The sequence below is a fragment of the Macaca mulatta genome, chromosome 12 (assembly GCF_049350105.2).
Source record: "Macaca mulatta isolate MMU2019108-1 chromosome 12, T2T-MMU8v2.0, whole genome shotgun sequence".
Lineage (NCBI taxonomy): Eukaryota > Metazoa > Chordata > Mammalia > Primates > Cercopithecidae > Macaca > Macaca mulatta.
The window spans coordinates 18,179,504-18,203,401 of record NC_133417.1 but is presented as its reverse complement, the minus strand read 5'-3'; the positions used below and the strand labels follow the sequence as shown (position 1 = coordinate 18,203,401).

At 39.1% G+C, this 23,898-nt stretch overlaps 1 protein-coding gene across 17 annotated transcripts in view; it reads right to left on the bottom strand.

The window, feature by feature from the left end:
• Positions 1-23,898, bottom strand: part of C12H2orf76 (chromosome 12 C2orf76 homolog) — an 80,993-nt gene that overhangs the window by 23,252 nt on the left and 33,843 nt on the right. For all 17 annotated transcript variants that reach the window (XM_077956117.1, XM_077956107.1, XM_077956113.1 and 14 more), the window contains 3 exon segments: positions 17,532-17,582; positions 13,786-13,823; positions 8,215-8,296 (listed from right to left, as the gene is read on the bottom strand). In XM_077956117.1, coding sequence (XP_077812243.1) covers positions 8,215-8,296; positions 13,786-13,823; positions 17,532-17,582 — 171 coding nt within the window.

Genomic DNA, 23,898 nt, shown 5'->3' with positions numbered 1-23,898 from the left:
TGAGGAGATGAAAATCAGATTGCAGCCTCGCATGACAAGGAGCCTGTGGGGAATACAGCAGAGAGAAACTGGAGATCAATAAGGAGGGGCTGGGAAAAGATGCACCCTGTGCCAACAGTAAGTTAAGGTACAGTTAAATTTTACAAGAAAGTGGCATCTAAAAGAAGAGGTAAAAAGACTCCACACTTGGAATCAGTGGGAAAAAGAAAATCAAGAAAGGGAGCTTCAAAAACTTCAATATTCAAAGATATTTGTAAATCTATCCTTTATACAAAAAGCTCCTGGGGTTTCCTTTTTTGAAGGGAAGCATGCCCAGAGGTAGACTTATATAATTTGCAAGTGATTCTAATCAACCTTCTAATGGAAAATGAGCAAAAGACACCCTGTTCTTAATAATCACAGAGCAAGGTTTTATCTGTGATGTGCTATTTACATACAGAACTTTACACAGTGCTTTGCCCACACAGCACTTTGCTCAATCCACACTAACTGTAATTACAATTTTCACTTACTGCAGTTGACATTTATCTGAACCCCTTCTGAGAAACTAATATGTTGTGTGGCTCTTCAGCAATAGTAGGTTCAGAGAAGCTGATGGGAAGCAAAGACTAAGCAGTTCTGTTTTGACACATAGGTTCTCCTGGGTCCAGTTAACTTAAACATCAATCCATTATTTACATAGGGCATTTATGCTAGCTCTCATAATGTAGACTCCGAATGAGAATCTGCAGTGTAAAGATTTTATTTTCAGAAGACTGTACTTTTTTTTCAGGAAATCTAGGTAAACAAATGGGTTAAACTATAATACTTCAGGTTGACTTAAAAATTTCTTCACCCGTAACAAACTGGAAAACACACAAATTAAAATTTACTCTGAACATTCAAAAGTAAAACATTAAATGGGTTTTAAATTTTAGTAATGTGGTCCTTAAGCAGAAGTAGAATATAATGTTTCCTTACATCTGTAAAACTCTGTGGAAAATGTTTGAGAGAATGATTTCAGGGACTTATACTGCAAATTCATTTGCCAATTTACGTGAAAACCAATTATAAATGATTTTTAAGACCTCTACATAATTACTCTTTCCACCATTATCCCTTAAATTCCTGCTTCCCAAATACTATTTAAAATGGCTCCTTTAAAACTGGCTGGGGATGAACCCTCTGGAAGTCTACCTTGTGCTGGTCCCCCAGGGCACCTGATTTTAAATTAAATGTGCTGCAGGCGGCAGTGCAGTCAGGTGCAGAGTGCCTTGGCATGGGAATCTGAAATGAATGTGCAATCTAAAATCCAATAAATACACTGCCACTTCATCCCTTCGTCTTACTATCAAATGAAACAGAGAACCCTCCAAATACATTTGTAGGATCATTTTAATACTGATGTTCAAGTTTAATGAAATAAACACAAGCCAGGGCTTTCAAACTTTGGATATAAAATTAATAATTTTATAAAGCTTCCAGACAGACATACACAACTTTAAAAGGAACATAATGATAATGACTTTAAATGAAAGAATATAAGATCAATTTTAAGTGTAAAATCCCAAGAAAAATTAAATGCAATGTATTTAAACTCTTCAACTAATTTATCTCAATAAACTCATCATCAACAAGGATTTATCCATATGTTCTGAGTCCCTAGCCTTGTGCTAGTCAGCACCAATGTAATACGAGGCGCAGCCCCTATTGTCTGGAAAAAGGAGCCTGAGACACACACACTGACTTTGTGGTACAGAAAATCCACGATCAGGAAGGCTGCCTTGTGACAATAACCACAGACTGTTGACCAAAAAAATACACGAAGGGTGAGGTGTGGCTTCTGTGGCAATCTGAGACCAAAAGGATGAAGTTTCCCCCTCTCTCCCACTTTAGGAGTATCACCTATCCTCCCAAATGTCACAAAATCCTCATCTACAAATCATTCAAAGCTGTGTTCGCAGCTGAGTTATATTTCTAGGTTTTCACCACCAACAGAGGTCCCAAGTGCTGTGCCTTTTATTTCGCAGCTTGCTTCAAATATTGTTTTGGATCTGCTGGTAGAGAAGATTTCAAACTACAGTTTGAAGAAAACAACTAGCCAAAAAAAAAAAAAAAATCTCAGTCTTTGCTAGACTGGGTACATGCCTGTAATTTCCACCATGGTGTGGGGAGGTAAAAAGGAAAGCACTCTACAGAGGTTCACTCTAAGTCTTGCTTCTGGAATCCCCCAGTTTCCCAAGTCCAACACCCACATTACCGAGTAACCAGACTATCACTGTTGCTATGTAAGAGTGAAAAACAGCCACCATAACATACTGTTGAAGGAAGAAAACACGCATGACCTAAAATATTGCTACCCAGAAGAAGAAAGGGAAGGGGACCCACACCTTAAGGACACACAAATCAAACATGATCCTGAAAGAAAAGGGGGAGCCATAGAATCCCACAACATTAGCTGTACAGACAAGATCACCCAAAGGGGTGAGGCGTGAACAACAGGGATCTGGTTGGGGGCAGATGACAGAAGTGACACACGAAAACAAACCAGGAGGGAGTTTTGGAATTATTACAGGACCTGGCTTGCCGAGAATGCTTCCCTCAGATAAACACTTACGGTTTGGCCACTGTATCTTGTTTTAAAATGTTTCCAATGAAACACAACTGGCTTTGGAAGAGTTACCCAGTCACAATTTCTCTCTTAAACCAGACCAGATTCCAAAGACAACAGTAGTAGAATGTAGCAAAATGAAAGAGAGAAAATAACACTTCCAAAAAAAAAAAAAAACCCTTACACGTAAATTTATTACTTAGGGGAATTAGTCCATAAAACTACAACTGCTGACAACAAGGTAAAAACAATCTTTAAATTATAAGTAACATTTCTAGGTAAAAGTCTCTTCTTGCTTCTACTGAGCAAATCTCTTTTAAGTACGTGTTTTCCGTACTGAGTCCACAAGCAAAAACTTCCACTGACGTCAGGTGTAGAATGTTCCATTGGGATCTGCACTGCAGAGAAAAAGCCAAAGGGTGAACTAGAGAATTTCTCCATGAGAAAAGAAATCTTCAAACATTTTTTTTCCCTAATTTCCCCACCTGCAGCCTTTCTTTTCTTTTCATGACTACTGCAGAAAAGTCCTAATTATAAATTTGTTACCCTGGCATTATTCCATGGCAACGGGCTGTGGCCGCAGAGTGACAGCTCTACAGCAAGATCAGGTGGTGAAAAGGGGGAGGCAGAGATGACTTCGAATTTTTCTCTTAAACCTCTTAAAAATCTCATCAAACATGGCACTGAGAGAGGGAAAATTCCCTAGAAAAATCACATATTTCAGGCCGGGCGCAGTGACTCACGCCTGTAATCCCAGCACTTTGGGAGGCCGAGGCGGGCGGATCACTTGAGGTCAGGAGTTCAAGACCAGCCTGGCCAACATGGCAAAACCCCATCCCTACTAAAAATGCAAAAATTAGACAGGCATGGTGCATGCCTATAATCCCAGCTACTCAGAGGCTGAGGCAGGAGAATCACTTGAACCTGGGAGGCAGAGGTTGCAGTAAGCCGAGATCGCACCACTGCACTCTAGCCTGCGCGACAGAGTGAGGTCTGTCTTAAAAAAAAAAAAAAAAAAAAAAAAAAATCACATTTCAAGTATCATTTTCACAACTCAGTTCTCACTTAGAATTTTTTGTTGCTTTCCAGGTACCCTCATCTCCTTCCCCAGGTACAACCTCAGCTTGTCCCCAAGAGCACAGCAACACCACTCTCGATAACAAAGAGAAAATCGCTCCCTGCAGGGACCCAAATCGCCCTGAGCCCAGGGTTGCTGGCTTGCTGGAGTTAGGAGGAACGTTTGGAGTCCTCATACCACCCTGAGCCCAGGGTTGCTGGCTTGCTGGAGTTAGGAGGGACGTTTGGAGTCCTCATACCACCCTGAGCCCAGGGTTGCTGGCTTGCTGGAGTTAGGAGGGACGTTTGGAGTCCTCATACCACCCTGAGCCCAGGGTTGCTGGCTTGCTGGAGTTAGGAGGGACCTTTGGAGTCCTCATACCACCCTGAAATGAGTGGAGAATCTGGGAAAAGAATCTGACTCTGATCCAGGACCAATAGCCTTAAAGTAAGAGGACAAAAAGAGGGATTTGCTTCCCACCTTTACAGATGGTTCATTACATAAGTCAGTTTGAAATTAATCACAAGACCAACAACTCAATATTGTAGTAAAGTCAAAACATTTGCCAATTGCCTCCTCCAGGACGGTTTCCAGACAAAGCAGTTGTTCTTGAGGGCCTTTTACACACATCACTCCCGATGCCTTCATTGTTTTACACAACCCTTATGACAACCTTCTAGAATAGGTTTCATTCTTCCTATTTTTACAGAAAACAAAATAGAGTTTCAGAGACGATAAGTGGCTTACAGAAGGCCAGAAAGCAAGCAAAATGCACAGCCTTCATTCTAACTGACTTTCCCCAACTTCATGGGTTTATACTTAAAAAAAAAAAAGGTCCTTTAATTACAAAGGAGAATATCAATTACCGGCAATGCCACCACCTCAAGAAACCATTTCTATAATTTTGGCATATGATCTTTTCTCCATATACACATAAACAATAATCTTACATGTATATTTTAAACATTTTAAAACAATAATGGGGTCGGGCACAGTGGCTCACACCTGTAATCCCAGCACTCTGGGAGGCCAAGGCAGGTGGATCACCTGAGGTCAGGAGTTCGAGACCAGCCTGGCCAATATGGCGAAACCCTGTCTCTACTAAAAAAATACAAAAATTAGCTGGGCGTGGTGGTACACACCTGTAATCCCAGCTACTCAGGAAGCTGAGGCAGAAGAATTGCTCGAACCCAGGAGGTGGAGGCTGCAGTGAGTCAAGATTGTGCCACTGTACTCCAGCCTGGGTGACAGAGTGAGACTCTGGTCTCAAAACAAAAACAAAAACAAAAACAAAAACCCAAACCATAATGGTATCACACAGCATGTTCTATTTCTATTCAATAAATCAAGCTCTACATCAGTGCTTCACATACAAGGGAAGGTCAGGGCTAACCCCACCACCCCCTTGAAGACCTATCACAACGTCACAACTTGTCCCTGTTGGCTTAGAAACAAGTATCACTGAAATTCAAACTTGGGAAAGTCTTATTGGTCAAACTGACCCACAGAAAATTCAAGATCATATTCATTCCTGACGGTGGTATAAGACTATCCATTTTTCCTACACCTTGAACTCCCTTGGACAATGCCACTTTTTTCATGTCTGCTAATCTTATAATAATTGCTGCTGTCCAAGGTCACCTAGACAGTAAAAGACAGAATCAGGATTTGGACCCAAGCACTCTGGCTCTAGACTCTAATTTTTATTTTTATAGAGATGAGGTCTCACTATGTTGTGCAGGCTAATCTAGAGCTCCTGGCCTCAAGCGATCCACTAGCCTGGCATCCCAAACTGCTAGGATTACAGGCATGAGCCATGGCACCCAGCCCCAGACTAGAGTCTTAACACGAGACTCTACTACATAAAACAGTATCTATGTACTCATTTCTAGTAAGTCCTCATTCTCTCCTAATGAGAAGGAGCTATTTTTTATATGTGAGTTATTTCTTCTATCAGTAGAATTTCTCTTTTTCATAGTAATTACAAGGGTTCTTTATAAAGTCAGGCTAATAACGTCTTCTTTTTTTCTTTTTTTCTTTTTTCTTTTTTATTTTTTTGAAACAGAGTCTCACTCTGTTGCCCAGGCTAGAGTGCTGTGCTGGAGTGCAGTGGCATAATCTCAGCTCACTGCACCCTCTACCTTCCAGGTGCAAACCATTCTCCCGCCTCAGCCTCCCAAGTGGCTACGATTACAGGCGTGTGCCACCATGCCTGACTAATTTTTGTATTTTTAGTGAAGATGGGGTTTCACCACGTTGGCCAAGCTGGTCTCGAATTCCTGACCTCAAGTGATCCTCCCGCATTAGCCTCCCAAAATGCTGGGATTACAGGCATGAGTCACCATACCCGACCCCAGGCTAACAACTTTTTTATCTGTTGTATATGCTGCAAATATTTTTCAAAGTTTCTCCTTTAACTCTGTTTACAGTTTTTAGTTTTTACGTAGTCAAATCTATCACTTATCCCCCTTTATGGCTTCTGTCTTTGAGCTCATGCTTGGAAAGCTCTTCTCCTTCCCAAGATTACGAAATTATTGAACTACACTTTCTTTTTTAAAAATTTTTTTACATTATAACATTTAACCCATCTAGAATTTATTTTGTAATAAAAACAGAGATGAGATAAGAGTTTGAATTTTATTTTCCTGAATGCTTTGGCAATGGGCTTCACATAATTTTCTGGCTAAATCATTATTTCCTCACTTCTTTGAAATGTCAACTTTATCATCCTGTGAAATATTACCTTTTTTTTAGTTTTTGGATTTTCCAGTGTTTTCCATGGAGCTCTCTGTCAATACCCCCATCAATATCAGTCTGTAATATTCATTATGCTTCATGCTTTAACAACAAACAGGGCTACCTTCTAGGTGCTACATGCCCCAATCACAAAGGTGCCACCTGCTACGATAATATAATAGCATTTAAAGAAACAAATGCCAAATTTAAAATCATTCTTCAAAATAACAACCTTACATATTCATAACAAGGAAAGACAACAATATTCTAGCAAATATTGTAGATGACAACACAGAAATCAAGTCTAAGGGCCGGGCGCGGTGGCTCAAGCCTGTAATCCCAGCACTTTGGGAGGCCGAGATGGGCGGATCACGAGGTCAGGAGATCGAGACCATCCTGGCTAACCCGGTGAAACCCCATCTCTACTAAAAAATACAAAAAACTAGCCGGGCGAGGTGGCAGGCGCCTGTAGTCCCAGCTACTCCGGAGGCTGAGGTAGGAGAATAGAGTAAACCCGGGAGGTGGAGCTTGCAGTGAGCCAAGATCCGGCCACTGCACTCCAGCCTGGGCGACAGTGCCAGACTCCCTCTCAAAAAAAAAAAAAAAAAAAAAAGAAATCAAGTCTAAGATTTCACAACATGCTATTTAAGATCCTGTTTAACTCAGATCTATGTCGGGAATTCATGCTAGTCACATGAATCAATCAGAAGTAAATTCCTGATATACGTGATTAAAGTAACTCAAATAATATTCATCCAAAAAAACAAAAAATCCAGGCTCCCAATGTGCACCTTACTAACCGTGTTCCTTAACAAGTGCATATAAATAATTATGAACAATGTGAGGCTGAGGCAGGCGGATCGCCTGAGGTTAGAAATTCATGACCAGTCTGGCCAATATAGTGAAACCGTGGCTCTACTAAAAAAATACAAAAATTAGCCAAGCATGGTGGTGCGCACCTGTGGTACCAGCTACTCAGGAAGCTGAGGCAGGAGAATCGCTTGAACCCGGGAAATGGAGGTTGCAGTGAGCCGAGATCGCACCATTGCGCTCCAGCCTGGGCGACAGAGTGAGACTCTGTCTCAAAAAATAAATTAATTAATAAATAATTAAGAAGCATGGCTTGTGACACTGCATCAGTCACCAACCGCAGAGGTGTATCAGGGCCACACTGCCTTTAACCACTCAGACCTCCCTGACAATCTCCACTTCCCCTCCTGCCAGATCAGCTTTAGGTGTACATATACGTAGAATAACAGTGACATCTAATGGTCACAAAATATGTCACATAACATTTATTTAGAATAAAACCACATGCACATTCTAGGCTGGAAGGCCCAATCAGGTACTTTTCAGCTGCACACACCAGGCTCCTATTTTAAATTCCATGCCTCAGTGGGCCCTGAGTGATTCGGAAGACCATCAGAAACCACACTGCATGTGATACCAACAACAACGCATTGCATTATTCCTCATTAGTTCTTACTATGCCCATTTCTCTCCAACCATCGGCTCAAGTGACAATGATAAGAGTAAGGAGACATGGTACTGACAACTCATCCCTTAAACGGCCCCTCAGGAGAATTCTGAGCATACCTTCTGAAAAGAGCCATTTGCATTCTGCATATTTAGAGAGCGGACACCTACTGCCCTCAGTCAAATCAGAATGCACATCATTCTCATCCTCCTCCTCTCAGCAGTTACCGGGCAGTGTCAGGGGGGCCAACGGCAGCATTTACTTTCCAGTGAGTTATCCAAATACCATCAGCCAGGCCTCAGCATAGGCCAGGAGAGGGTTCCCCCTCCAGCAACACAAGGCCCCCTTCCTCACCGATTCCAGCTGCTTTCAGAGTGCTGTCTTCTTTCAGCAGGAGTCTGTCGTCATCTTCCAAACTCAACACAAGTTCATTTGTCTAAAAAAAAAAAAAAGAAAAAGAAAATCTGCATTTTATCAGTACTTACATGGGTGTGTTCTGTGAGACTTCTCAAAGACACAGAGTTGTAACTTTGAGCACAGCAATAATCTAAGTAGATTCCACTCCCCTGGCCATAATGAGGGCAGTGAACAGAGGCACAGTGAGGTCCTGCCAAGTGCAGGCACCACGTAAAGCACTGGGGAGAGTCCTGCCACTGGCGTGGCAATGAAGTCAGATCAGGATGCAAATCCAGACTCCACCAGCACTCAGCTGTGTGTGTGTTCTCAACAAGCTACACGACCTCTCTAGGACTCGATTTCCTCGTCGGTAGAAAAGGGGAGGAGAGGGCTCCTTCCCCATCACCTGTGGTAAGGGTGACAGGATGGAGCATATAAATCCTCAGCAGTGCCGGCCACAGGGTGAGCACTCTCTCTTAGCTGTCACTGTTCTGTTGCTGCATCATCATTATCTTCTCCTGCCATCCTAACCTGGTCAGCGACAGAGCAGAGCTTCCAGCTCTGGCCAGTCTGACTTCTGAGAGAAGCAAGTATATTTCCTTCTTTTGTTTTGTTTTTTGAGACAGGGTCTCACTCTGTCACCTAGGCTGGAGTGCAGTGGCATGATTATGGCTCACTACAGCCTCAGTCTCCAAGGCTCAAGCAATCCTCCCATCTCCAGCCTCCTGAGTAGCTGGGACTGCATACATGTGCCACCAAGCCTAATTTTTTTTTGTTTTTAGTAGAGACGGGGTCTCGCTATATTGCCCAGGCTCATCTCGAACTCCTGAAGTCAAGTGATCCTCCCACCTTGGCCTCCCAAAATTCTGGGATTACAGGCATGAGCCACCACACCTGGCCACAAGTATACTTCAAATGGCCATAAGTCCACATATCTAAAAACCTTGCCCAAGCTAAAAAACATTTGGTTCCATGTCAGATTAATTGGAATATTTCTCTATGTGATTTGGGGTGGGCGTAAACAAGAGTGCTCTCCAGTGATATTTACAAATCCAGCGAGACTCCACAAATACAAGTGAAAAATTTAAAGTTGCTATCTGCCCCTAAATAGCACAAAGAGATGACCACTAGTGTCACACAGCACCACTTGTCAACCAGAACACACCTGTTTAGCAACATATTCTATTTCTAGAATACAGCTGAGACAGAGAGTCAACAGAAAGGCCTCTCAGCAGCCAAATCCGAAGCCCAAGCCATGCAGGGTTCATGGACCTCATTCACTGCAGAGCACAGGGGCTTAAACTCCAGAGCACACACATTAAAAGAAAAAATACTTTACTCAAAAAATCATTTTAGAATAGGTAATACAGTCTGTAATCCCAGCACTTTGGGAGGCCAAGGCAGGAGGACTGTTTGAGCCCAGGAGTTTGAGACCAGCCTGAGCAGGATGGCATAGACCCCATCTCTACAAAAAAAAAAGTTTTACTTAATTAGCTGGGTGTGGTGGCACACATCTATAGTCCCAGATACTCAGGAGGCTGAAGATGGGAAGATATCTTGATCCTGGGAGGTAGAGGTTGCAGTGAGCTGTGTTCATGCCACTGCACTCCAGCCTGAGCAACAAAGTAAGACTCTGTTTCAAAAAAAAAAAAAAAGGAATAAAGTAATTTTTTTTTTATTCTTTGTATAATAACTCATTATACAAAGTTCTCCAAGCACATATGAATAGGAAGTGAAAAGTCAGTCTCCTCCCAATCCCCATCCACCAGCTATCTAGTTCTCCAGAGAGGACTGGGACCACTGAGAGGCCCTATTTCCCATACTCTCCCAACAGTGTGTTAGCAAAGCCTTCTGATCCTTGCCAATCTGACAGGTGTGGATTAAGTATAGTCTTAATTTGTATTTTATTATGCTCAAAGTTCTGAACATTTTCTATTTTTTGATGGAGTTGTAGGCTAATTTATCCAATAGAGTTGTAGAGTCTAGAGTATCTTCATATGCTAAGGAAATTCAGCCTTTTCTGTAAGTTAGAAAAATTTCCCCCACTTTTTATTTGTTCCTTGCTTTTTCTCAGTGTTTTTGTTTGTTCGTTTGTTTTGTTTTTTTTACATAGAAGGTGTTAAGTTAATTTTCTTGGAATAAATAAGTTAGTGAACGAAGTAAAATATATCAGTCTCATATTGTTTCTCAGTTTTCTGTCATATTTAGAAAGACCTTCTTCACTCCAAGATTTTTAAAATTCCACGTTCTCTTCAAATATTTTCATGAATTTCATTTTTTGACTTTTCATCATGGAGAATTTCAAATATACAATAAATACAGAATAGTGTAATAAACCCCCTGCCCTGTACCCAGGACCCAACTTGAACAAATTATCAAGTCATGTTCCATCTGTTTCATCTCTATCCTCATCTATGGGTTTAATTTTTTAATCCAAGGGGTATTTATTTTGGCATAAAGAAAAATACACAGATTCAACTTAGCTGCTTTTTAGATGTTTATGCAGTTATTCAAGTACTATTTATTGAATCCGCCATCTTTTCTTTACAAACCTGAAATGCCATATTTACCATACATTCAATTTCCACATTGGGGTCTATTTTTGAACTTTTAATTCTGTGCCCTTAAACTACCAGTTCATGTGATAGTGCCATACTGTTCTAATTACTACAGTTTTATAACATGTCTTATATGTTAGAGCTAATTACTCTCATTTCTCTTTTTCAGAGTTCTCCTGATTATTCGTATTTTTTACATACTAATTTTCAAATCAGCTTATTTAGTTTACATATAAACACAAGTATTGTGTGTTATTGGGGCAGCATTAAATATGTAAATTGAGAGGATTGATTTTGTGCTGTTGTATCTTCCTATCCAAAATATCCTAAGCATTTCTGTTTAAGTCTTATTTTGGAACTCTCATAGCAGGTTTTGTTTTGTTGTTAAGTTGAAGTACAATTTCACACTATAAAATGCACAGATCTTGAGAGGAGTTCACTTTAATGGGTCTGAAAAATTAATCCCAGAGCTTAGATTCATATTTTCAAGTGTGTGTGTGGTGAGGGGTGAGGAAGGACAGCAGCATTTTAAGTTTTCTTTTTAAAGACCCTGCACATTTCTTATAAAGTTTATTCCAGGATATGACTTCCACACATAAAATGGAAATTCAAGTTATTGCAATCTCTTTAATAGAAATTATTCTAACTTTATAAACAGACCACTGATTACATCCATAATACACACATACACACACACACACACACACACACACACACACACACACACACGAGGCTATGGTGGGAAGGTATCCGGTCAGTCTTTTTATTGTTGGAATGGGAAGAAATTTCTGAGGATATGTAGTAACTGCAATTAGGAAAGTCTCTAAGTCCAGAAAACTAGGGAAATGGGAAAAATGCCTTTTATGAATGAGTTCATTAAGACAACAGAATTCTTTAGAAGTCTCTCCTTTTGGCTGATGAAGGAAATTAAAATTATAGCTGAGTTGGAACACTGACAGGCCAAGCCAGCAATGCCACAGGTCCCGCAGATGGGGAATAGAAAATGAAAGGACAACAATAACTTGGAAATGAGAAAAATGACTGTGAGCTGGATAAGGCACAAATGAGGACATGTGGATGAAGTTTCTTTGAAGTTTTAAAACTGTATCTGTGAAAATATATTGACCTCTTCCCTTAGAAAAGTTGAAGTAGAAACTTGCAGAACCATCCCCAGGGCATCTTAACTAGCATTGTTATGATTTGGATGAAAGTTTATAAAGCTAGATTCCAGAAGCACTCTAAGTGACTTAATTGTTTTGGAAATCCTCCCTTAAACAAATACATTGTTCAACTGTAAAGACAAGCCCTAATTTTATAACTAGAACCTGCCAGTGTGAAACATATGTCTTAAATATAAGTAACAATTCTAAGATTGTTTTGTCTTCCAATGACAGGATAATTTCCAGATTTCTAAAAATGTTATAATACTGATAATTTGAACACGATGAACTATGTCTTCACTAAGATAAAGGAATAATTTACTACTTACTCCTTTTTGGAAACATGAGCATATGAAAAGCCAAACGATGTAAAACATGCAGCAATGAATGGAGAATGGGGACTCACTTTGCTTTACAACCTTTTCAAAGAGCATATTGTTTTAACTTTATTTTATATTTATATTTGTATTTTAAATATATTGTATATAATATATAAAAATATAAAATAGGACATTTCCTATTCTCTACATTTTAGGAATGAGGTTGAAAACATTTCTGTCCCCAAGGAGAGAAATTGGACGAAGTCCAAATACGGTGGCCCTATATTCTAGTACCAATCAAAGGGGCAGATTCCATATCACAGCCCCAGACACATGTGAGCATGACATTTTGAGGCATTTCACAATGGATATTGTAAAACTGGCATATACAATCATTGGTATGAAAAATAAAGTAACTAGAAGGAACCAACCCTACTAAACCCTTAACTTTTGCTCAGTGAAACTGATTTTGGACTTCTGACCTCCAGAATTGTGGGAGAATAAACGTGTGTTGTTTTAAGCCACAAAAAAATTTTTAAATAAATTTTAAAGCAGTTATCAATCAATGGTCAACAGACATACCCTCATGCCATTTTCTTGTGATCTGTGATACCCATTTATCTGAAAGGTGATTGAGTGTATGAAGTACAATTACGACAACAGAAGACAATGAAATAAAATGAATTCATAAGTACTTCATTCAAAAATTGTTACGGAAAAACTACTATGAGCCAGGCATTGTGCCAGGTATTGGGACATGACAAATAATATCTTGTTCTTGAGTAGTTTATATAATACAGTAAGATTACTGCTTTAAAGAGGACTCTATAGAAGGCCACTGAGATTAAAGGGGAAAAAAATCACTCTGTCTGATAATTCTTTGATTGTGGCTTCATAAAAATGTTACTCCAAAAAAGTAAAAAAACAGAAATATAAACACGCATCAAACCCATACATAAACAGCTCTCTTTGGGAAAGGCAAGACAACTTCAGTATTGCAGGCCGTGGCCTTGGTGGAGCTAAAAGGTGTGCTCCCAGAGCCACGGTTCTGTGCCTTCTCTTATACCCAGCAAGAATCAAATCAGAACAAGTGAATTATTTGTGTTTGCTTCTGGCCCTTTTGTTCTGGTACAGAATTAAGAAAATAAAAGACACTGGATTGCCAGATAATAAGCAGTTTCTTTTATCTGTAAACTGAATTTACTTTTCCAAGTTTTATGCTTATTTTATGCTAAATATGTGCCTGATAAACAAAATATGGTATACTTTTTTTTTAATTAACACTTTTTTAAAAAGGACCTACTACTAACAGGGAAATAGCTTATTTTTCTTCAATGAAAAAGCCAAGGCAGTAGAAAGGGTACCTATAAAATAAAAAGCGCTATTATAATGGGAAATATTTTAGATGTACAGGTATTCATTCACTTATTCACAAATTCAACCAACATTGATTACTTGCTATGTGCCAGATACTGTACCTGTGGAACATACCTTTGATTTATGCGCTTGATGAATAATCTTTAGTGTATCTGAAAGAAAAAAGCAAGTTATCTTTTTACACAGTTTATTCTAAACTTCTTTTCAAATTATTAAAATGATTGGAGGGTGGCTATGAAATTGAGAAATGTAAGTCCTTGTTTTATAACCAGACTCACTTAGAAATATACTATATAGTAAAAGAAAAATTACTTTTGTAGATCATTAAAATTTTATCTTTTAAAGCCTTGGTCTTTAGACACACAGCAGTGTGTGTCAGAACTTTATGTCAACTCAGCACATTTTCTCTTAGAATGGAAGACAAGCAAATCACATTACTGTATCTTGTTTTTTAGAGTCACTACAGACCAGGATTAGCAAATAATGTAAAAAAAAAAAAAAAAAAAAAAAAAGTCTTAAAATACACATTAGCAAAAGCAGTTCAAAAAAATCTACTCAGACGACATACAATGACAAGAGAGCAAATGATGACACAGGTGTTGCCACTCTCAGAATTCAAACACTGTATCTAGGACCACAGGTATTTGGAACAAAGGCTGCTAATGCCCCAAGAATATCAATATCTGCCTCTTGGTTTGCAAATACTGCACAGGCTCACACCATTTAATCTGCTCTATTCAAACCCAGCTTCACTCCTTAATTTGTTTATCTTGAAGTCAGGCTACACTGTGCATTTCCAGTAAGTAACTTCTCCACACTTGGGTAAAATTCTAATTCAGCAACAATCAGCCCTTAATTACATAATCTACGCAGCCATTCAACAGGTTGAAATTCAGAAAGTTTCCAATTCTTCACTCGTTTTTATTTAACCATTTAATGAATGCATTATGATGACAATGTATTACTGAATAAACTCCCAACCTTACACTAAAACTCATTTGTATCAATCACGTTGTAACAAGGAATTCCAACAGTGGCAGGAAATGAAAGGATCTATTTTTAAAACAGATCTTATTTAACTATGTTCTAATAATACAGAATAAGGTGGCTATCGAGATAAGAACTAGCACTGTGAATTTGCCAATTATTTTAAATAGTCAACTTTCAGTTATCCATTGCAATTTTTTTTTTTTTTTTTTTTTTTTTTTTTGAGACAGAGTCTTGCTCTGTCACCCTGGCTAGAGTACAGCAGCACTATCCTGGCTCACTACAAGCTCCACCTCCCAAGTTCAAGCAACTCTCCCGCCTCAGCCTCCCAAGTAGCTGGGATTACAGGCGCCCGCCACCACACCCGGCTAATTTTGTATTTTTAGTAAAGACAGGGTTTCACCATGTTGGCCAGGTCTCGAACTCCTGACCTCAGGTGATCCGCCCTCCTTGGCTTCCAAAGTGCTGGGATTACAGGCATGAGTCACTGCACCCGGCCTTGTAACTTTTTATACAAGGTCAACATAATCCTCAGACTATAACTCTGTATTCCTAAGAAATAAAAATAAATCTAACCTAAGTAAAATGTGCATATTAGGGATGTAAACAAACCGTAATTGCTAAAAATAAGCTTAAAATGTGTGTAAGAAAATAAACAAAGCTGACTTTCAGCTTATCGATTATTCTGAATTACCTATCATGCTCTTTTTCTTACTGTAGGTATGTTCATTATTTGAGACAAGTGAGAGAAGCCAATAGTAATTTTTTAAATAACAGGAGCTCAAAGTCTGTTGCAATCAACCTGCAAAACTATAGTCTGACCTTACTAAATATTAATCCTGTTCTATATATTTTGCTAATGAGCCTTTCAACTAGAAATCCTGCTGCTCTAATAGGTTTGGCAAACACACAACTAAATGGCTACATATTTTAGCAGAAAAAGAAATGTTTTGAAGAGAAGTTTTTGCCAGATTTTTCTCTCCAACAGAAAGGGGTGTGACCTGAGGAGTGGGTAAGAAAGGAGAAATGACAAAGCAGCAAAGAGATGTATTACTGTCCCTTTCTGTGTTGAATAAGTTACTTCCCTTGTTCTTGCTTCTTTCAAATCATCCTCATAATGATCACAAACAACACCTATGGGCATTGTTTTCTAAATACAAATTCCTTGAGGAAAGCAACCTCACAAAAATATCATCTTGTATTTGTGCAGCATCTCACTCAGCTTTACGAAACAGAGAGGGATGAGCAGCCCACACTGTACAACAACTACATTTTTGTGTGCCCTCATGCGTCATGTCTAGGCGATAGGGATTTAAGATAAGTAGCATGCGTGGTAAATCAATAATAGATGTGGATGCCAATTAAATGGGAGGAAGGCTCTAAGAAATCTCAGGCTCTTGGTGGCAGAGAGAACCAGCCCTTTGCCAAAGGGCAGGGAGACAGTAACAGGCAAAACTGAAATTTGACTCCACACTCTTTCCACTCCCTAATAACCAACAAAGTGCTCTGTCCCGCAGACTGTGAGGTGGCAATCTCAGACTGTGAGGTGGCAATCTCGGATGACAATGACAGGCGAAAATAACACTGCAGCCTTCCTTGTTCAACAGAAAGCAGAAGATTGTTAAAGAGCCAAGTTCAGACAAAGCCACTTGAAGTCTACGAAAACTCGAGTGGTTCTAGAATTTCTTCACAGATAAATGTATTCATTTTTTCTGCCAATTCATCTGAACAGTATAGAAATACTAGGACAGAAGGATGTTAATAAGATAGAATAGCCTAAAAGGTACATTATCTACCACAATAATGCTTAGCAACTTGGATATTCTAACGCTTTCATTATCTAAAATTTCTTTCAAAAGAACTTCCATGGAACACAGCTTTGCACATAGACATATAGACACACACACACACACACACACACACACACCCACACACCATGAAAAAGGAAGCCATATGTAACTATTCTAATTTAAAATGGCATCTGTAAGTTGATTCAAGTTTAAGGCTATATTTCAAGACATTGTATTTTGAAAGCCTTGAAAGCCACAATTGAGAAGTTTCATATTTACCTTAATCATCCTTTTTATTCCTTTCTCTTATTCAATATTGAGTATGTAAATTCTTTAAGCCCAATAAATCAAAGTACTTTCCACTCAGTGCCTTCAACTTCTGCTTCACTACCCCTTATAACCTTACAATTAGTTTCTGGATATTAAAATGCATACACACGGTGAAGATTGTGATTTCAAAGGATTTTAGGTCATAAGTTGTTCTATCAAATGAGAACAGAATGAAAAGCCACTCCAAAAAAATAATCTAAGGTAATAAAAAATTTATACTTTAAAATGTCTGCACCAATTAACAGAAATATGTATTAGGTGCATGATATCTTTCAAGTGAAGTCTCAAATTCAAAGATTGGTGAGTGTCCCTCTGCTGAAGGTTAATAACTGTGCCATCTTTATAACAAATAATGAATGACATCTAGCTTCTTGCCTTATTACTCCATTTTTAAATCATCAATTGTAACATATAAAACTACGATATAACATGCTCAAATTACTGGCATTTAAAATGTTAAATCCCTTATTTTAATTCTTAGTCTTCAATCATTTTCCTTTTCTAATTATCTGGCAGAGAAACTCATTTTAAACATAGTTTTGCCAAACATGCTATTCTTTGCAAATATGTCACTTCCTTACTATTACAATTCATTTGCGCAACATACCAGCATTCCTATATTTCTAAATAAACTTCCAAATTGGTTTTTATTTACAGATAGTCAATTCATTTTTGAAAACAAAATATAAGTTTGTAACAAACTAATGCAAAATTGTATTAATATATAGTTTAAAAGAATAAAAAAATGGTTACCATATTTATAATTTCTGAATGGTGGTGGCAGGCTGGTCCTTAAAGGGACATCTACAAGAGAAAGATTATTTGTATTACACAATAAGCAAATAGACACTCATGGAATATGTACAGTCTTTTGGTTCTACTCTTCTCTATCTACAGACTAAGTTACTTTGAAAAAACTGATAGAACACAGAACGAACACATCACCGAAATCCAAGGGCCATCTATATTAGTTCATTTTCATACGGCTATAAAGAAATACCCAAGACTATGTAATCTATTTAAAAAAACGTTTAATGGACTGGGGAGGCCTCACAATCATGGCAGAAAGTGAAAGAGGAGCAAAGGCACATCTAACATGGCCAGGCAAGAGGGTCTGTGCATGGGAGCTGCCCTTTATAAAACCATCAATCTCATGACACTTATTCACTATCATAAGAACAGCGCGGGAAAAACCCACCCCCATGATTCAATTACCTCCCACCAGGTCCCTCCCCTGACAGGTGGGGATTATGGGAGCTACAATGCAATACAAGATTTGGGTAGGGATACGGACAAAGCATATCACCATCTAAAATATTAGAGCTATTGACAAGACGTTGAGTTGTTACTATTTGAACTAAGACTTCAGTAACACTATTAAAAGAATTTTTAATTTCATTAAAGACAACAGTATCTATGTATAGTTAAAATATATACTAATACACTTGTGTGAGACATATATATATAGCTGATGTTTGTTTAGCATATGAATCTGAGAACCCCTTATGGGTCTCTGACCATTAGTGGAAACCAATGACCTGGAACAATCTTACTACTCTTACCAAAATTCATATAACCAATAAATAACTCCTCTAACTCTGAAAAGACAACAAAACAATACACAGTAAATATTCTTTTAAAAACATATTCCAAATGCCAGTACTAATTTTAATTAATAAGATCTACTGGTACAACACCTAACAGAGAAATGTGTGTGTGTGTGTGTGTATAAAAATTATATATGCATATACTCCTTGACCTAGTCATTCCACTTCAGAATGAATGAGTGAATGAATGAATTTATTAATTGATTGAGACAGGGTCTCATTTTGTTGCCCAGACTGGAGTGCAGTGGTGCAAACATGGCTCACTGCAGCCTTGACCTCCCAGATTCAAGTCATCCCCCTGCGTCAACCCCCCAGGTAGCTGGGATTACAAGTGCATGCCATCACGCCCAGCTATTTTTTGAATTTTTTTGTAGAGACGGGGTTTTGTCATGTTGTCCAGGCTGGTCTCAAACTCCTGAACCTAAGCAATCTGCCTGCCTTGGCCTCCCAAAGTGCTGGGATTACAGGGGTGAGCTACTGTGCCCTGCCAGAAATTTATTATCATAGAATTATAGTATGCACATGTGTGCGTGTAAAATGACATTCATAGAAGGGTATTAACTGCAGCATCGCTCACAGCAGAAAATGTTAGGAAAAGTCCAAATGTCCTTCAATTAGGTACTTGTTAAGTAAATCATAATATGCCCAAACAATGAAAAGTACTTTTCAACTGTTAAAAGAACAAAAAGGAAGCTCTCTACTAACATGATAACATCTTCAAGTTATGTCAAGGCTAAAGAGATATGACAGAACGTTATTTTTAGGATGCTACCTTTTGAGTAAAAAGGGGATGAAATGAGAATTTATGGTTGGATTTGCTTGTACTTGCTGACTGGGGGTAGGGAGGGCAGGGGGTGGTGCACTGGTCAGACAGGGACCAGAAGGGGAAAGGAGACTTTTCACTATATTCCTTTTTACATTTTGATCTTAAAACCACATGAATGTGCTATCTACTAAAGAAAACTAAAAACAAACCAAAAAATCCACATATCTAAATGAGGAAATGTGAAGGATTTTTGAGACAGGGTCTTGCTCTGTTGCCCAGGCTGGAGTGCAGGGGCGTGATTATGCTCACAGTAGCCTTGACCTTCTGGGCTCAAGCGATCCTCCCACCTCAGCCTCCCAAGTAGCTGGGACCACAGGCACTCAGCACCATGCCCATAGTCCCGGCATCTTTTTTTTTAATAGAGATGGGTTTCACTAGGTTGTCCAGGCTGATCTAAAATTCCTGGGCTCAAGCAATCCTCCCACCTCACCCCCAAAGTGCTGGGATTACAGGCATGAGCACCTGGTCAGGAAATGTGGGGTTTTTAAAAATGCTTTTTCAAGGTCAAATACATATCAAATTAAAATAGAATTTATTCATTTATGTTACAAGCATTTAAAGCACCTACTACCAGGTATTCCAGGAACAGAGTGAAAGAGGAGCTGCCCACTCATGACAGCGTGTGCTCCAGTGGTGAATGCTGTTAACAAAAGTACATTTCCAGCCAGTGCTACGGTCCTAGGAGTGTGGTCCTCACCCGGCTACACATCAGAATCACCCAGCCTGGCACGAGTGGATCCAACTCACAGTAGGCTGGTCCCAGGCAGAGATAGTTAAACACAAAACAAAACAAAACAAAAAAACCCTGAGATGATTCATAGTCAAATAAATTTACCCGGGGGCCAGACAGGTGACAACAGGTGAGTGAAGCAGGTCAAACAAGGAAGGGCAGTGGGATCTGAGAGCACGCGCCCATCAAAGGGGGCTCTGCCAGTCAGTGCTGACTGATCAGTGCTGTAGGAACATGAGCCTGGAGTGGCCACACTGAAAGATTTAAATGGCAGTGCTACAAGTCTAGGGTTTAGGTGAAATTTCTTGACTTTTAAAACACTATGGGCCAAAAGAAACCTCTCTGGAGGCAGGATTTGCCCTGCCAGACACCAATTTGAAACCCCTGGCTTAGGCTTACAAGAGTATACGCACTTCATTTTATTCTTCTTCTGTCTCAATCATTTGTGAATTATGGGCCAAAGAAGTATTCATTAAACATCAGAAAGGATAATTAATTCCATTTAATGTATTGCCATTTTTATTTCCTGAATCAGACAATGAAACTCCCTGAAGAAAGCCGTGAGGTGAAGAACAGATGGCCCCATGAAGCTATTATCATTTAGAGATGTCTACGACTGAAGAAATCAAATCAGTCTTATGTTCAGTCCAGACTTTTGAGAGCAGAGACAACGACCAGGACACAGCATGCACCTATTCTCTTCCTGCCTTTAAATCTTAACTGAAGTGCCGCCTCCTCTGACAGCCTGCCTCAAGTGGGGGTCTTCTCTGATATTGTTACCTTCGTAACAGGTTTTACAATTATAGTTTTGTCTTTTAACTTATTTTTGTCTCTATTTCCTATGAATTTATAAATTCCTCGAGATGACAACATGGGCTGTCCTCTCAAAACCTAAGACCATGTCCAGCCCATAGCAAATTAACACAAACTGGCTTCATGAGGGCAGGGACCACGGCCCGTTTTCTCCATTGTGTTGTCAGAACCTAAACTAGTGCCTGGTACACAGCATGTGCTCAAAAACATTCATGAAAGAACACATATAATTTAATGCCTACAATTGCCAGTGGAGAACACTGAGGTCTCAAGAAGTGCCTGGTCAGCCCAAGGTGTCAAGAGCTGAGACCAGAACCCAGCCCTCTCCACTCCCCTCCTGCAGCACTTAGAAGGGTGGGAACTAAAGCGGTTACCTTCCACAGTGGCAGAAAGACAGATTAGACATTAGACACACTCCGGTGAGGTAAGAGCTTCAGCAAAAATACACATCAAGATGCCTACAAAGGAACTAGAATAAAACAAACATGTTCCTTAAGGTAAAGGTCATTTTTAATCTTGCACTATTACAAATAAAGCTGGGAGCATTCACATGGAGGAAATTACTTTCATTCCTCACAGGCACATACTGTCATTCCACCTAGAAGTGGAATGGCTGGATCATACGCTAGGTGTATGTTTAGCTTTCTAAGAAACTGCTGGCAGAGTGCAGGGGCTCACACCTGGAATCCCAGCACTTTGGAGGGCCAAGGTAGGAGGATCGCTTAAGCCCGGGAGTTCAAGACCAGCCTGGACAACACAGCGAGACCCTGTCTCTACAAAAATAAAAATTAAAAAAAGACACACCTGTAATCCAGCACTTTGGGAGGCCAAGGTGGGTGGGTCACCTGAGGTCAAGAGTTTGAGACCAGCCTGACCAACATGGTGAAACCCCATCTCTACTAGAAATACAAAAATTAGCCAGGCATGGTGGCACATGCCTGTAGTCCCAGATACTCAGGAGGCTGAGGCAGGAGAATCGCTTGAACCCAGGAGGCGGAGGTTGCAGTGAGCCGAGATCGCGCCATTGTACTCCAGCCTGGGCAACAGAGCAAGACTCCGTCTCAAAAAAAAAAAAAGACATGGTAGTGTCTGTAGTCCCAGCTACTCTACTCAGGAGGCTGAAGCAGGAGAATCACTTGAACCCAGGAGTTAAGGCTGCAGTGAGCTATGATTGTACCACTGCACTCCAGCTTAGGGGAGACAAAGCAAGACGGTCTCCAAAAGAAAGGAAAGAAATGATAAATCATGTTCCAAAGTGGTAGTTCCTTTTAATATTGCCACTAGTGGTATATGAGAATTTCAGTTCTTCCACATCCTAGTCAAAACTTGCTACAGTTACTCCTTTAAATTTCAGTCATTCTTATGGATGTGTTGTGTAATCTCATTGTGGTTTTAATTTCCGTTTCACTAAAGACTAATGATGAGTATTAATTAATGTGCTTATCTGCCATATATATGTCTTCTTTAGTGAAGTGTCCGTTCAAATCTTTTGCCCACTTTTAATTGTGTTGTGTGTCTTATTATTGAGTTATAAGAGGTTTTGGTTTTAATTGTTATTATTCTAGATAATAGTTCCTTGTTGGATGTATGTTTTACAAATATTTTCTCCACATCTGTGGTTTGGTTTTTCATTTTTTTAGTATATTTTGAAAAGGAAAAGTTTTTAATTGTGCTAAAGCCCAACTGATTTTTTTCTTTTATAGTTTGTGCTTATTGTGCTGTATTTAAGAAACTTTTACCAAAATTAAAGTCTCTAAGGTTTGTTGCTGTTTTCTTCTAGATGTTTTATAGTTTTACCTTTTACATTTAGTTCTTGGCCAATTTTGAGTTATTTTTGTATACGGTAGGGGGTAAGCATTGAGGTTCATTTATCTGCATATGCCTATCAAATTGTCCTAATACCTTGTTTAGGAAAATTACATTCTCCTCAAAAATACCTTGAGCAAAAATCAATTTAACACATCTGTGTGTCTGTCTCTGGACTCCGCTTCCCATTAACGTACATGTTTATCTACACACCAATATCACATATGCAGTACTGATTACTAGAGTTTTATAGCAGTAAGTCATGAAATCAGTTAGTGCAATTTCTTCAACTTTTTTTCTTCTTTTTGTGAGTTAAGACCATTTGAGGTCTTCTGCCTTTCCTTATACATTTTAGAATAAGCTTGGTATTATCTGAAAGGAAGAAAAAAAAGCCTGCAGAAATTTTGATTGGAACTGGAATCAATACCAGAGTTTGAGGACACATGGCATCTTAACAGTTTTGAGTTTTCTGATCCATGAACACAGTATACCTCTCCATTTACTTAGGGCTCTTTAAATTTCTCTCAGTGATAGTTAAAGTTTTTAGAGTAAAAGTCTTACACTTCTACCAAATGTATCCTAAGTTTTTCATTTTTTTGATGTTTTATCATTTTTTTCAGTTTCCCACTGTACATTGCTTATAACTATAAATACAATTAATTCTTGTATACTGATCTTATATCTTAGTATCTTATAACCTTGCTAAGCTCAGTTTGTAACATTTGTATAGATTTCATAGGATTTTCTGCATAGATAATCATATTGCCTGTGAATAATGACAGTCTCACATCCTCCTTTCAAACAGGGTTGCCTTTTACTTCATTTTCTTGCCTTAATGAACTGGCTAGAACTTCACTACAATGTTGAATAGCAGTGATGATGAACAGATGTCCCTGCTACCTTATCTTAGAAGGAAAGCACTCGGTCTTTTACCATTAAGTATGATGTTAGGCAACAGTTTTTCATAAATACCCTTCATCGGGTAGAGGAAGTTCCTTTTTATTCCTAGCTTGAAATAGTTTTTTAGCAGGAATGGATTTTGGATTCTGTCTTCAATTAAAACAATCTTATAGTTTTCTTTTCTTCACTATTAATATGACGAATTACACAGATTCTTTTTTTTTTTTTTTTTTTTTGGTGGAACCAGCATTGCATTCTTAGGATAAACCCTACATGGTCATTGATACAATCTGGATGTTTTGTCCCCTCCAAATCTCATGTTGACATGTAACCTCCAATGTTGGCGATGGGCCTAGTGAGAGGTGTTTTGGTCACAGGGGTAGATCCTTCACCAATGGGTTGGTGCTCTCCATGCTGTAATGGGTAAGTTCCTCCTCT